The sequence below is a fragment of the Mustelus asterias genome, chromosome 1 (genome assembly GCF_964213995.1).
Source record: "Mustelus asterias chromosome 1, sMusAst1.hap1.1, whole genome shotgun sequence".
Lineage (NCBI taxonomy): Eukaryota > Metazoa > Chordata > Chondrichthyes > Carcharhiniformes > Triakidae > Mustelus > Mustelus asterias.
The window spans coordinates 131,841,834-131,857,705 of record NC_135801.1 but is presented as its reverse complement, the minus strand read 5'-3'; the positions used below and the strand labels follow the sequence as shown (position 1 = coordinate 131,857,705).

General features: G+C 41.9%; 1 protein-coding gene across 6 annotated transcripts in view; it reads left to right on the top strand.

Annotated features, from left to right (window-relative positions):
• Nucleotides 1-15,872, top strand: part of ddx4 (DEAD (Asp-Glu-Ala-Asp) box polypeptide 4) — a 99,399-nt gene that overhangs the window by 26,042 nt on the left and 57,485 nt on the right. For 4 of the 6 annotated variants that reach the window (XM_078219087.1, XM_078219072.1, XM_078219065.1 and 1 more), the window contains exons 2-3: nucleotides 7,641-7,736; nucleotides 7,819-7,873. In XM_078219087.1, coding sequence (XP_078075213.1) covers nucleotides 7,671-7,736; nucleotides 7,819-7,873 — 121 coding nt within the window. In that variant the 5' untranslated portion in view covers nucleotides 7,641-7,670. Of the gene's footprint in view, nucleotides 1-7,361; nucleotides 7,399-7,493; nucleotides 7,554-7,640; nucleotides 7,737-7,818; nucleotides 7,874-15,872 lie in introns of those variants that run through there. The other 2 variants (XM_078219101.1, XM_078219093.1) reach the window with 2 other exon arrangements.

Below are 15,872 nucleotides of genomic sequence, written 5' to 3'. Positions count from 1 at the left end.
TGGGATAGTAATGGAGTAAAAGATGATATTTGTGGGGGGGTGGGGGAGGATTGTTCCTGACCCAATGAGGAAGTGGGTATTGCTGAATCTGGTTTGGGGAATGAAGTGGGTCAAAAGTGAATAGGGGAACATTCAGGAGAAAGTGATCATGATATTTAGGTTAGCTATAAGCAAGAAAAAAGAGCAATTTAGGTTGGGAGACAAGCACTGGCGGTGGGGTGAGAATCGATTTGGCCCAGTTAAATTGGAATCGAAGATTATAAGGCAAAGTTGTAATGGAACAAAATGCTGCTTTGAGTACAAAGTTCAATCCCTGGTCGTGTGTGGAAGAAAGGAAAGCAAGCCAAGCTATAGCTTCCTGGATGACGAGGAAAAGATGGAGTAGAAATGGGATGCATATGACACATGTCAGATTGCTAATACAAGTGAGGACCACACTAAATATAATTTCAGAGGAAGTTAGATAAGAGAAGCAAGAAGTGTTTGAGGCAGGCCTCTAACATAAGGGAAGACACAAGTGTTCTAATTAAAGAAAATTTCAAAGAACAATCTGCATCGCTGCAAATCCACACTATTACTTTATTTTGTACTTAATGGCCATTGGGAGTGATCAGAATATAGATTTTAAAACTGAGATGAGAAGGAACTACTACTTGCAGAGAGTGGTGACTTTATGGAACTTACTGCCCTAGAGTGGTGGGATCAGGAAAGAAATAGATTTCTAATTTTTTTAAAAAAGGGTGTGGGGAGATGGATTTGAGACCCAAGGACAGTTCCGCCCTGATCTGATTTGAAGGGTTGAATTTACCTACTTCTAATTTCTATGTTCCTAACATCGAGATGGTCCACTTGGACCACAGCAACAGGATGTGGAGTCCAAGCTGACTGGCAAATTGAATGTTCGTTGCAGGACATAGTCAATGACCTGGAAAACCAGTCTAGACGACAAAACTTGCGCGTTGTTAGTCTACCAGAGGGGACCCAAGGCCAAACCCCCCCCCGTGAGCCATTACAGTATGATTCCACCATGCTAAAGAGAAGGAACTTGTTCTTTGGTCAGTGTGGGAGCACCACAATGTCACTTACCAAGGCCACCCAATTAGCATGTACGGGACAAATCTGGCAAGGAGACGAGTAGTATTTACGAGTAGTATTTAACATCAAATCCATGTTGTACAAGAAAGGAGTCCGCTTCAGGCCAATTACCCTGCCTGTCTTTGCATCACACTGAACGGGGAAGTTCACTTGGGGCGATGCAAATCCTTTCCTGCAGTGGTGCATGTTTAATTCCTGACTGGGTAACTGACACCTTGATAGATTTTATGCGAGTAATGACTGGAAATTATGCCTTTCAATACCTGGCCACTGTTTACACTTGGTCACTAAAGGTGGAGGACCTGTTGAACATGGATCTCCGACAGTCCTCCGGTGATGCGTAATGACAGCATCAGACACTTAGGATGTATATCTTCATAGCAATTCAGTGCATTGTAATCCTTTTCCTGTGAGGACCTCTTGATGTCTTTCAGTTGTGGCCCAATACATTTTGGCAAAGCTGAAATGTTAGTTGAGTTACTGTAGTAGCCATGAGGTGAATAGGTTTTTGGGGTGTTTGGGTTCATGTGCTTACACACCCATATTCGCCACTTAAGAGGCTTAGAACTAAACAAGTATTTGATTGTCGAAATGTATTAGAACTCTTAGCATGTGGTTATAACAAACAACTTTTCAGTGGCGTAAAGGTGCTATGTAAGAGGAAATACCTGGTGCGTGCTTGTTTATGGTGAGTTTGTTTACCAGACCATTTGATTTTTGTTCTAGTGGCTTGGGGGTGTAGTGATTAGGTTTGGGATCGAGGGATTTCTTATGTTGACAGTAACCAAGACTTTCTTGTTTTTGGCCATTCTCATTGTGTAACAGATCCTCGTTTTCTTTTCCATTAATTTGTAAAGCCACCTTATATGTATGCCTGGCACAGGGCTCTCAATCAGACTAGTTGCATGTACTGTGAGGAGGGGAGGGGAGGGGAGGGGAGGGGGGGGGGGCACGGTGAATGGCTCAGTGAAACTTTCCTAAGTGTTTTCACATCTTGACTTTAACACTATCACATTCTTTCTGGGGCCACACCTTCATGCTAATGATCGCACCAGATTCTGTAAAGCTCTGACAGTCATCCAGACTTGAAACATTAGCTCTCTTCTCTCCACAGATGCTGTCAGACCTCCTGAGATTTTCCAGCATTTTTGTTTTGTATGTAAAGCATGGGTTAGCCAGGTGTTTCATTGGTAAAACTAGAGGGACAGCAATCTGATTAACAAAGGAATACAGTTCTTCTCCCTTGAGCATAATTTCAGATCTTGGTGGACGTTATACGAGAGTTAGTGGCACACTTCCCTGGAGTATTGGTGAATGTCAATGCCCCTAACTGGGACGATGTAAAATTAAATACATAGAACATAGAACATTACAGCGCAGAACAGGCCCTTCGGCCCACGATGTTGCACCGACCAGTTAAAAAAAAAACTGTGACCCTCCAACCTAAACCAATTTCTTTTCGTCCATGAACCTATCTACGGATCTCTTAAACGCCCCCAAACTAGGCGCATTTACAACTGATGCTGGCAGGGCATTCCAATCCCTCACCACCCTCTGGGTAAAGAACCTACCCCTGACATCGGTTCTATAACTACCCCCCCTCAATTTAAAGCCATGCCCCCTCGTGCTGGATTTCTCCATCAGAGGAAAAAGGCTATCACTATCCACCCTATCTAAACCTCTAATCATCTTATATGTTTCAATAAGATCCCCTCTTAGCCGCCGCCTTTCCAGCGAAAACAATCCCAAATCCCTCAGCCTCTCCTCATAGGATCTCCCCTCCATACCAGGCAACATCCTGGTAAACCTCCTCTGCACCCTCTCCAAAGCCTCCACATCTTTCCTGTAATGTGGGGACCAGAACTGCACACAGTACTCCAAGTGCGGCCGCACCAGAGTTGTGTACAGTTGCAACATAACGCTACGACTCCTAAATTCAATCCCCCTACCAATAAACGCCAAGACACCATATGCCTTCTTAACAACCTTATCTACTTGATTCCCAACTTTCAGGGATCTATGCACACATACACCTAGATCCCTCTGCTCCTCCACACTATTCAAAGTCCTCCCGTTAGCCCTATACTCAACACATCTGTTATTCCTACCAAAGTGAATTACCTCACACTTCTCCGCATTAAACTCCATCCGCCACCTCTCGGCCCAACTTTGCAACCTGTCTAAGTCTTCCTGCAAACTACGACACCCTTCCTCACTGTCTACCACACCACCGACTTTGGTGTCATCAGCAAATTTGCTCCTATCCTCCTCCTTTCCCAGTCTAGACACCCACCATCTTCATAGAATCATAGAAACCCTACAGTGCAGAAGGAGGCCATTCGGCCCATCGAGTCTGCACCGACCACAATCCCACCCAGGCCCTACCCCCACATATTTACCCGCTAATCCCTCTAACCTACACATCCCAGGACTCTAAGGGGCAATTTTTAACCTGGCCAATCAACCTAACCCGCACATCTTTGGACTGTGGGAGGAAACCGGAGCACCCGGAGGAAACCCACGCAGACACGGGGAGAATGTGCAAACTCCACACAGACAGTGACCCGAGCCGGGAATCGAACCCGGGACCCTGGAGCTGTGAAGCAGCAGTGCTAACCACTGTGCTACCGTGCCGCCCATCTTGTGCTTTGAGAGGTTCTAAACTGTATCATGGATGCAGGGTTAAACCACTGTAGTCCAAAGACTTGCCCTCCTTTTGGTGTTTTCAAACTGCTCTCAACTGGCAGGATTCAATCTGTTAAAATAAGCAGTCGGCCCAGGTTCCTGTTTCTTTTCAATTTTTTTATTAGGATAAACAAGCTGGTATCAACATTTGTTTGGGCAGGCAGGACTCCCAGGATGGTGGACTATCACTCCCTAACCTACTGTAATTGAATATTGGCTGCCCAATAATAATGTGGTGTCATAATCCAAGTATAAACTGGTGTTTTATGGAAGCGCACGCCTGTTAATTGTCTTTCTGCCTTAACTTGTACCCCACTATCTCCTGAATACATGTCAAACCCCAGTGTGACTTCTACTTCAAAAATATAGAAGCAATTTTGTCAACATTTTGCAACAACCACTTATTCTTGCCTTCCAAGCTTGACTTGGTGTTTGCCTAGTGGGGAGAGCTTGCAACCAAATTTAACTTGTCTCAATTTCAAGCCCAGAGTTTGTTTTCGCTTTTGTTGCTCATCCTTGCTTCTGCTCTCTCAACACCTTATTTATTGGAAGGGATTTTGTCACTGCCACAAACTTGTGGAGGTTTCATTTTAACATTGTACGAGCTTGTGCGGCCACTGGCCTCTTCTCTCTACAAGCTAAGAAATGACAGGGAGACTGAACTTGGGCTGGACCTTGTGGATGATGGGTGGGAGTTGACCCTGTGCTCTGTTAAGCTTAATTCAATTCTACAGAGACCTCATTTCAAGATCAGATTCTTTTTTCCAACACAAACCACAAATGTGACAGGTGTTCACTTGCCCCTGGAGACCATATCCACATGTACCTGGTCATGCTCAAAATTGGCTGGTTTTAGGGCATCCTCCTTTGACACTCTTCTAGACTTAAGACTTTGCAGCCTTGTCCTTTGATAATCTTAGACTGGCCAGTTCAGATTAGGTTAAGGTAGATGTCATTGCATTTATTAATGGGCTGCAGGTGAATTCTATTAACTTGATTTCCCACACGCCACCCACTGCTTCATCCTGGTTAGAAACTTAATGTCTTTTCTTTGGAAAAGATTAAACATGTCAGTTTTATTGCGGCCTTTTTTTCAAAAATTACTGTTGACTGTTAGATTAATTGTTTTTTTTCCAGTTTTACACCAGTCCTTGTTGCTCCCTTTTTAATTGACGCAGGGTGGAGCTATGTCATTATATTGTACTCTGCCTGCTCCTTTATCTCTTTGAAAACCAATAATTGTTTTTAAAAACCGTGTGATATTAAGTGGCAGCCATAGTGAATCATGGCTGCATGGGGTGGCCTGCCACAAGGTTTAAAAATATAATTCGCTGGAAGATGCACCAGGCTGGAGGGGAGGTACAGCAGCCAGCAAGCCCCTCATTTCTCTGGAGACTGCAAATGCTTTTGGAGGCAATGACATGTCCCTCCTGGATGTTAATGTCCAGGGATTGAAGAAGGAGGCCATCCCACCTAACAAAGAAGGACTGGACACGGGTGGCAGCTGAGGTCAGCAGGCTTGACCTGGTCTGATGCACCTGTATTCAATGCCAGAAAAATTCCCTGTGCTCCTGTCTTACGTGACCTCAATCTTGCTTTCCGTGAAGTACTTCTTTTTAAAACTCTAGTCGCTGTTGTCATATTGGAAAGGTGACTGCCAATGTGCACGTAGCAAGCTCCCACAAATAGTGACGATTAAGGGGTAGATATTGGCTGAGACACTGGGAATAGCTTCCCTGCATGTCTTAATAGTGCCCTGGGATCTTTAATGTGCACTTGGAAATGGCAGATGGGACCCATGATTAAAGTCTCATCTGAAAGATGGTATGGCTGACAGCACAGCCTCATGTGTCAACTCCATTTTTGTGCACTAAGTCTTTGGACTGGGAGTTGAACCCATTTCTTTATGACTGGGAGAGAGCAAAAGTGCTATCAACTGAGCCATGGACCATTAGTATGCAACGTTAAGTGTTATTCTTCAAGCAAGATCTTGCCCGATATCTTTGGGTGTTGTCCAGTAGCTGTCCAGACACTGGAAAGATTTTGTCTGATTTCAGATTTACTGGGGCTCCTTGGTGTCATTCTCTAATTATTGCTTCAATTTCCATCTGTTGTAATATTTGCTTTGTTTGTTTGTGGATTAAAAATGTGATGGGGCTTGGTGCTGAGTAATATTGACAAAATCTGAGTAGCATCAGTGATTGGGCAACTACGCATTTGATATTACTAGGGACTGCTTGCATTGCTAATTGTATGTGGATAGGATATGTCTGACTTGGTCCTTCATTTGCTGTAGTTTTAGTTGCATTGCAGCAACTTGGCTTAGTTTAGGTGTCCAACTTCAAGCTACAGGGGCATTGGCAAGGCCCAGATTATTTGCAGTGTCCAGTGCACATTGTTTATCATACTGTGGAACAGGGGTACTCCGATCTATTTGCTTCCGAGGCTCTCCCTCCTGTTTTTTTTTTAAATCTGCAGACCCTTTTATAGTAAAAATTAGCTATACAATTAAGCACTTAGTTTTGGTTTACTTGATGTGGTGTGGAGTGGCTGTTTTTAAAAAAAAACAAACCTGTGCACAAAGTCCGATGTAGCGCTGTATGATATGCACCCAAACTCCAGGTTCTATCCATCCAAAATGGGGTGTTTCATTTGTAATAAAAGGTCATTTTTTTTACATGGAACTCGGACCCATGGACTGACTCTATTGGGTGGTTTGTTCAGTTACTTAGCTCTGCTATGATCAAGCAGCAAATAACTGTGCAACAAGTGAGGTTAGCCAAACATTGGCCACCATTATTTGGTTAATTCTAGGCCCATTACTCCATAAATCAGACACAACTTCACTGACCTGTTGCTCCATCTGCCCAATTTTAACATGGACAGGAGATGAGTCGGGCAAAGAATCCACTGCTGGTTGTCACTAACTGATCTGAGGGAGGAAGGTCTCCCCTCCAATAACAATGGCTGCACTTTTACTTGGACACCTTGTGCTTTTCCTTCTGTTGGGACTGTGCAGTTTCTTGAAATGTGTTCCCTGTGCATCCTAAGACTAGAATATATTTTCATTGTATATTGGGGATTTAAAAAAAATTATCCTTGAAATGTTCATTTGGTGAATCCTTGGAATTTTCTGTGGATCCCAGCCTCGGTATCCCCTGGACTAGTTGAGAATCCTCACTATGAAATGAACTGAATTGGCAGTTGCACTTGGAACCAGTAAATCCACATTCCACCAATTTACCTTTTTCCCACTGTCTCCTTCCCCAAGACATCAGGCTACAATTGGCCTTTTGCAGTTAGTTAGATTATTATCTATGATTGGGCATTTCTTCATCAGTACAACATTTGAAGCCATGTGTGTGTGTGTATATAGTGGAGGCTCTGTAAAATTGTACAAATAAGCGTATGGTTGCATAGACTTCAGAGAGTATTTTTTGTCTGAAGCGGTAAAATTTAACGAAGGAATTTAGAAGTGGTCAATGTGGTGTTACAGCATGTCAAAGATATTGTTTGTAACCAGCTTGTGTGTAGACTTGAGTGCATGACTTGTATATTTTTTTTTAAACTTGCAGATTGTAATAAAAGGGTACAGACTCATCACTGCAAACACATAAGGTAGAATTTGGAATGCTTTACAACAAATCGTCATTGCGATAAAGGCTGTTATTTAAAAATTTGGCTGCTTATTTAGAAAGAATGAGGGTTCAGGAGACTGATAGGAATGGGATTGAACTAACTGACTCCAGTTGAAGAATAACTCCATTTACAAGGTACAGGTGGCCTTCTGAGCTGTAGGTTCTGTGATCCTCATCAAAGAATAAATGTAATTATTTTACAATTTTGGTTTTGATTTGCAGTTGTAGTGTGGAGAAACAGACTACCTCAACATGACAGATTGGGATGCAGAACTAGGAACAGAACCTGTAACCATTATCTCATCTTTTAATGATATGGTAGGTATTGGCTGCTTTTGAAGTTTGTTGATTTCTGAACTCAGATTTCTTAGTTAATGTTGGTTGTTTATTTTTAATTTAGACTGGACTAATGAATGAAGATGTCATCAACGGCAATCAACCTTTTGACTTGGAAGGTAAGGTATCTCAACTTGACATGTTTTTGATATAAAAAAAATACATCTCATCTCATCTAAATTAAAAAATGTCAATTAAGTTTAATACTTCAGAATGAATTGTTTATAAAGACAAGTTCGCTAAAATGCAATTTGAGGTTGACAATTGTAATTCTCTGATGAAGGACAAGTTGTGATTTAAGTGTGTGTGGATAATTCCAGCTAGCAGCTGCTCAATTAAAAGATATTTGAAAAACTAGCATTTCTCGTTGGTATTTTTCGCTTTCTACTATCATTATACCGTTCAGACTGTCTTTATGCTAATACCTGGATTGCTTCAGGCGGGTTCAGTTTTCTATTGCCCTGTCGAAGATTTGTTCCTACTGTTAGTCATGATTTCTTGAATTTTGCTGGTCACTATATCTGTTTTCAGCCATGGCGGCTGTTTCTGTACTGTGCCACTTAACTATCAAAATTTCCAATATCCTTTGCTGGACTGATCCCTCAAGGTTGTGCTGCCCTTGAGATTGTGCGCTACTTGCCTTACTACTGTTCCTCCAGACCAATCTTCTGCACTAACAATTAATTTACCTTTTCTCCGATAACTCCCTGGTATCACTATATGTGATCCATGCATTTCAATCCCATTGCTTCTTTGTTATCCATGATCCACTGGTGCACACTAACAACGGGCCAATGCACACCTTAGCTGGACCCTTGGATTAACTACTTTATGCCTTGTGGTTACTGATTCCTGTTATGGCACAGCAGCTGATGGCAAACGCTATGTTGTCCCAAATACTAGAAGAGAAACTTGAATCAACTGCCAAAATGGCTTTTCCACATAGTATAAGGAGAGATTGTGAAAGCTGGAAATTGTCTGCTGGTGATTTTAAAGTAAATATTAAGAAATTTAAAAATATAATAGAATTGCACTTTAAACACACACATGGCTTGACATCAGAGCTGAACCTTTCTATTTCTGTCCAGTAATATTTACCATACAATACCTTTCTCTGTTTTTGCTGTCCTCTGAGGCTAACAGCAGCTGGCTCTTTAGGTCTGGCTTCGTTCACACCTAAACAGCTACCTCCTCATTTTCAGTATCTCCTTAAATATGTTCTTTCCCTTTGATCTCAGAAAAAATATTGTAATTTCTTTTGTTTCCTTGGCATTCCATATGCTCCATCCACGCTGTCTCTGATTTGGATTCCAGTGTACCAAACCAACTAGACTTGAGACTCTTATTGTTGTCTCCATGTTCTGTTTATGATCAGGAAATCCTAGAACTGTGTGGCACGGTCAGAGGTCCTTTACCCCATCAAGTCTGGGTTGGCTATTTTTACCAGGTAGTCCCAGCCCTCTGCAATGTCCCAAATATTTGCCCAATTCCTTTTTTTAATAAGTTTGTTGAGGAATCTACACTCTCTCATCACAGTAGTTCATCCTCAAAATCATCTTCACTTGTGTGAGAAGGTTGTTTTTTCTTTTGTGTTGCCCCTGGCTCTTTTTGGTATTAACTTTTAAATCTGGGCCTTCTCTTTTAACTCTTACGATTGAAAAGGGTGTTTTCTTTAGCATTTTATCTAAACACTTCATGATTTTCAAGGACCTCTATCAAATTTTCTCTTTAAGAGCAACTCCAACTTCTCCAATCTCCCAAGTAAATATAATCTCTCATCCCTGCAAGTTTTCTAGTAAAGCTCTTAGAATCCTACAGTGCAGAAGGAGGCCATTTGGCCCATCGATTCTGCACCGATCACAATTTCACCCAGGCCCAGCCCCATGCATTTACCCTAGCTAATTCCCTTGACACTAAGGGGCAATTTAGCATGGTCAATCCACCTAACTAGCACATCTTTGGACTGTGGGAGGAAACCAACGCAGACAGAGAGAATGTGCAAACTCCACACAGACAGTGACCCAAGCTGCAAATCGAACCTGGGTCCTTGACACAGACAGCAGTGCTAGCCACTGTGCTGCCCTCTTCTCTGTACTGTGTCCAAAGCCTTCATATTTTTCTTGATTTGAGACATCCACAATTGGGCACGGTACAGCAGCTGGCGCTGAATTAGTTTTATGTCCATTCTAACCTTTTGCCATGCTCGGGTAGCTGGAATTTCTCCTGTATCTGTACATTTTTTGGCTGTCCAGTGTGATGTTGGTGTACCTTTTTGAGATTTTTTTTTAAAATCATGATCTCTGCAGCTCTCTCAGCCTTAGCTGATGTCATTATGGCACTGACTTGACTGGTGGTGATCTTTTTATTGCTGCTTAAACAGGAGTTTGTTTATTTTTACTGGGATGTTTATGACTGTTAGGAAAATAACTGGCAGGTCAGGTGATGGGTGTTTTTTTTCCCACTCAGTTTGGAGCTGCAGTTTGCATTTTAGTTTTGGATGGGGCATCAAGCTGAAAAGTCTCTCTCTCTCGTGTTTTGGAAATTCTGCTGGTCATCTGAAAGCAAAGTCTTGCCTTTCTGAAAGGCAGAATCTGCTATTGGTGGCTTGCCTAGGGTTCCTGGTGTTTTGGGAAGCTGTTCTGAGTCTATCCAGAGAACTGCAGACTTCATCCAAAGGACTCCATTCCAGTATCATGTGAGCTTTAGTCTGTACTGTATTAAGCTTGTTTGAAGGGTCTTATTTATGGGATAGGTTTGATTGGAACAGCTCTGATGTTTGTTAAGGGTTATACATTATCGTGCTGTCAGGAAGGAGTTTCAGTTTTTTGACGTGATTATAGTTACAAGTGAGGATGTGGTGTTCCCATTTATCTGCTGTCCTTGTCCATCTGGGTGCTAGAGGTCACAAGTTTAGACGGCGCTTTCGAAGGAGCTTCTGCAAGATACTGTCGTGCATCTTGAAGATGGTACTCAGCGGGTATCAGTGGTAGTGGGGTGCCAGTTGGCTGCTATGTCCTGGATGGTTTCAAGCTTTTGAGTGTTGTTGGATCTGGACTTGTGCCTTGTAGATGGTGAACAGGCTTTGGGAGTCAGGAGGTGAGTTAATCCCTACGGGCGGCACGGTAGCACAGTGGTCGGGCGGCACGGTAGCACAGTGGTTAGCACTGCTGCTTCACAGCTCCAGGGTCCCGGGTTCGATTCCCGGCTCGGGTCACTGTCTGTGTGGAGTTTGCACATTCTCCTCGTGTCTGCGTGGGTTTCCTCCGGGTGCTCCGGTTTCCTCCCACAGTCCAAAGATGTGCAGGTTAGGTTGATTGGCCAGGTTAAAAATTGTCCCTTAGAGTCCTGAGATGCGTGGGTTAGAGGGATTAGCGGGTAAAATATGTGGGGGTAGGGCCTGGGTGGGATTGTGGTCGGTGCAGACTCGATGGGCCGAATGGCCTCCTTCTGCACTGTAGGGTTTCTACGTTTCTATGTTACAGAATTCCCAGCCTCGGGCCTGACAGTTTTTAGATGGTTGGTTCAGTTCAGATGCTGGTCAGTGGTAACCCGCAGGATGATGTTGATGGGAGTTTCAGTTAAATCTGGAATTCAGATAGTTGTTTGGCAGTACAGAACTTAAGTATTGTTGAAGCTTTTTTCCTTGTGCTGCTCAGGACCATGTGTCAGGGGAAACTATTTTTCTACTGAGAAGAGTGCTTTTTGATTGGCAAGTGGACTCTGGTAGAAGCATTGCCATGGCGAATACACAAGTTAATAATGACAGTTAAACCAGGCAGCTTGACTGTGGTCAAGGCATTGGCCTGAGAAATGAATATCACTTGTTTTAGCTGAAATGGGTGTAATGGGTTTGTATCCTTTCTGCCTACGAAGAACAGAGCTCTGTGTATTAATATGTCGCTTCCAGTAAACCCAAATGCACCACACTGCAAGCCTGATTGACCATCTTAAATGTTGTCAGTGAAGTTATTAGCACACTCGATGACTATTCAGAATATGTTGTCCTCTTGAGTGTCCTCAACACTCTTGAGTTTTGCAAGAGCAGGCTGGTTAGGAGTGGCCTTGCCATACCCGTTGTGGGAGGGACGTGCTTCTCGTACAGTATCTAGTTGTTTCTCCTGGCATTGGTATTCTTGCCAAGTACAAGATGGAAAATTTTGGCAAAAATGTTTTTCAGCAGTACTAAAACCTGGAATTGATAACTAGTCTCAATAATGGTCACCATGACCATTATCATTTTTGTCATTAATAACCCACCTGGTTCATTTGGGGAAGGAAACCTGTCATCATTACCTTGTCTGACCTGTACGTCACTGGAGCAACGACAAGTGTGGCTGACTTGTAACTGCCTTCTGAAAATGGCCGAGCAAGCCCCTATGTGTCAAATTCCTTTTGTCTTTCAGTTCCAGATTGAACATTGTGCATCTTTTCTCCAAAGTATTGCGTTGTTGCTGTTTATAATTAAATGCATCCAACCTTTCTTGTCTTGAGTGGCTGTTTGGATAGGATTTTAACCAACTGGGTCATCTTGTATCAGCTTTGACTTCATTTGTGTGTCTCCTTCTTTGCCTTTTTCCCCCCCCTCCTATTTGTTTGTCTCCATGGTCCCCAACTAATTGTCACACTGACAATTGTCATACTGCTGATCCTTGGCATTGAATTTGTTAACTTGCTGGTCCATATCCTGTGCATAGTTGGTGATATTGATGCTGCATTTATTCACACATGGGATTTTCATAGTAACTTAATTTCAGTGTTAATGTAAGCCTACTTGTGACACTAATTAATATTAAAAAGAACTTTACTCCACAGTAAAAATTTTTGTTTACTTTGCAAACATGCATTGTGAAGTGAAGTGTGACACTTGGGGATATTTCTAGGTAATTATCTGTAAATGCCTCTGATCTGGTTTTATCAATTAGTTTTTAAAGTTGGAAGGTTTAGAAAGCAGCATGAAAATTTACCGGACTGAGAATGATTAAGTGCGAAATTAGACGGTTGTTGATCATTTTGAGAGGCATGGATTACTCGGGCAGTCAGCATGAAATTTTTAAGGCTAAGTGCTGTTTGCTTAACTTGATGTGAAATTTTGAAAGATAATAAGGGTTGATGGGGTCTTGTATAGGCTTCTGAGGAGATCCCATATCAACAGATAAAAGTGAGTGAGATCCAAGGACAAGTGGAAAGTTGGATTGAATGTTTTTGTGGCTGGAAGGCTGTTTGCAATAGGGTTCTGCAAGCCTTTTTACTGGATGCTTGCTGTTTGTGGAATATATCAATGATTTGGATGTTTATATGTCCACTGGATTTTAGGACTTGACTGCCTCTTTGGGAGTCCTTTTTCCCCCACTGTCTGGTTGATGTGATGCTGAGGATTTTATATGAGAGGTCCCTATTGGGGACTGTGCGTGTGCTCGTGGGGATTTTGAAGGGGGAGTGGGTGAGGATGTTGTCAGACGATGTATGCACCCAACCAATAAACTGTGTGGACATATATTTTAAAGGTGCAGTCGGAAGCACCTTTCTATTTTCCCATTTTAATGTGTGAGCATTGGGGCTTGTTTTAAAATCTTCACCCTTTTCATATTTCTCCCCATCTCTGTACACACCATCTCTGCTCTCCAATTCTGGCTTTTTTCTATTAATTTACAGAATGTGGGTGTTGCTGGCTAAGCCAGGATTTATTGCTCATCCCTAGTTGCCTTTTCTGCACCTCCTTCAATTTTAATTTTGTCATTTGTGGCAGCCTAACCTGTAGCTCCGGAATAATTTCCTTCTTCCACTTCTGTGCTCTTTTAAATGAGTGTCTTCCAGTATTCATGTCACCTCATGGTTTGATGTAAAATGTTTGTTATCCCTGTGAACCACTTTGTGGAATTTACCATGTTAAAGGCACTTTACAATTATTGCTAGGATTTTAATGGAGGGTGTTGGGGAATTACTTTGGCTTTTGTTTTTGTTGATTTTCTGATTTACAAATTGGTGTGAATCTGAAGTCTTAAGAAATTAAGACTCTTGATATTGAATCATGTAGTGAGATGACAGGTGCCTAATCTTGCCTTGCAGAGCAGAAACCATTGGGTTCATATTAATCCGTTTTCAAACTAGCTGTAGGAGTGCCTCTAGCAAGACTGTTTTAATCACCTACTGCATTCATATGAAATGCTTAAATTTACTTAACACATCTTCCACCATTCAGTAACCAAGGAAATGAAGCACTTGATGATATGCTGTCATGCTCTGCTTTCCTCGTAGACTTTTACACATACTTGTTCATTTTGAGTCTTATTTTTTAAAATGTAACTATCAGAAAACAAATTGGGAATGGGGAGGATGTGACTAGCTTTTTAATTTTTTGGAAAAAAAATGAATATCCTGCTTTTATGAATGTGTTTAAAAGCAGAGGAGCAGTAATGAATCAGTGCGGTCATTGGTTAGACAACATTTAGAATATATTGCCCATTTCTGTGTTCTGGTTTAGAAAGGATGCGCACAAGCTGATGCTAGGTTGAGGGGCTTTAGTTTGGAGAGACTGAAGAAACCAGCATGCACCACTCCTGGACACAAGGTGCTCAATTTTTAATTGAGCAAATAGAGAAGGCGCACATTTGTGCTTTCTAGATTACCACGTATAATACTGGTGTACAATAAAGTGGCAAAGGTCAAAATTGAAATGCCTCGGCAAGATATTTACTACAAAATTCTCACTATTGGGAAATATTTTTCATGGCAAGTTACTAAAACTGCATTGTAACACATCCTGTTGTGTAATATTCATGTAGTGTCCTCTAGTGATTATGCAAGCAAATAATTTTTGTAAGCCCCCTCTGCTGATGCAATTCATGTTACGGTTCCAAAAGCTATTCTATGCTCCAATTTTCCCTCATAGAATCGTGTGCTAAATTAAAATCTGAGAAAAGACACCTCGACGTGATGGAGCCATCAATTTGTGGTCATGAACTGGGAATCATTAGGCTTCACCTTTCAAACCTCTCTCTTGCTTTCTTTATTTCATTTTCAGATCATGCATTGCCAACTTTTTAAAACACCAACTGCCAGCTTAACATTCATTAGTGCACATCAAAGTTTGTAAATGTTTGCAATTCTTTGAAAAAAAATTTTTTTTCATTTTTGAACGAAAACAGTTTAAAATAAATTACATGATTTTTCTCATTTAAACTAGTAAATTGCAGTAGCATTTGCCATGGTGAGCGAAATGGTAGACTCCAAACCTTGTTTTACTGATTGTGTTCCCAAGAGCATGTGCTGCCAATTTGATGCTTACCTAGAGTTTCCATTTTTTATAAAATGAATTCCTATGAATTGACCTGAATTTGTGATTGTGTTTGTGAATGTTAAATTTATGCAACAGAATCATTTTCGGGATGTAGAGGTGCTACTAAAGGGAAATAAGCAGGAACAATTGGGAATTAGACTTTTTGCTTCGAGCCAATCCTGATACAGTTGCTGCATGCTTGGATATGGGGAGAAAGCAGGATTAGGCTATTGAGATAGACAATCAGCCATGATCATCATAAACAGCGGAGCAGGTTCAAAAGGCTGAATGGCCTCCTCTGCTCCTATCTTCTATGTTTCTATTATATGCTCCCTACACCACTGATTCGCAGTGTGTACCATCTACAAGAGGCAGCGCAGCACCCAAGGCTCCTTTGGCATCTTCAAATCCATCACATATACCCCTAGAAGGACAAGGGCAGCAGATACATGGAAACACAACCACCAGCAAGTTCCCCTTCAAACCCCACACCATCCTGACATGGATGATGGGCAGCTTGGTGGCCAGCCACTTTCGGGGAGTTTTGTTATCTCCTTGGAGAATTACAATAAATTTAGCAGGCATGATTTCTCCTTCATGAAGTGCTTTATTTATATTATGCATTTCTAATTACTCTGGTATTACACCCTTTAGTGGACTCTTAACATTACCCCAGTGACAGATGTTAAGTTAACTGGCCTAGTTACCTGTTTCAGTACACCCACTGTAATCTCTGTAGCTACTTCCTTTAATATTCGAGGATGCAACCCAACAGGTCCAGGGAACCTATCTGCCTTCAGCCCCATTAGTATCCCTTAGTACTTTTTCTTTAGTGATAGTTA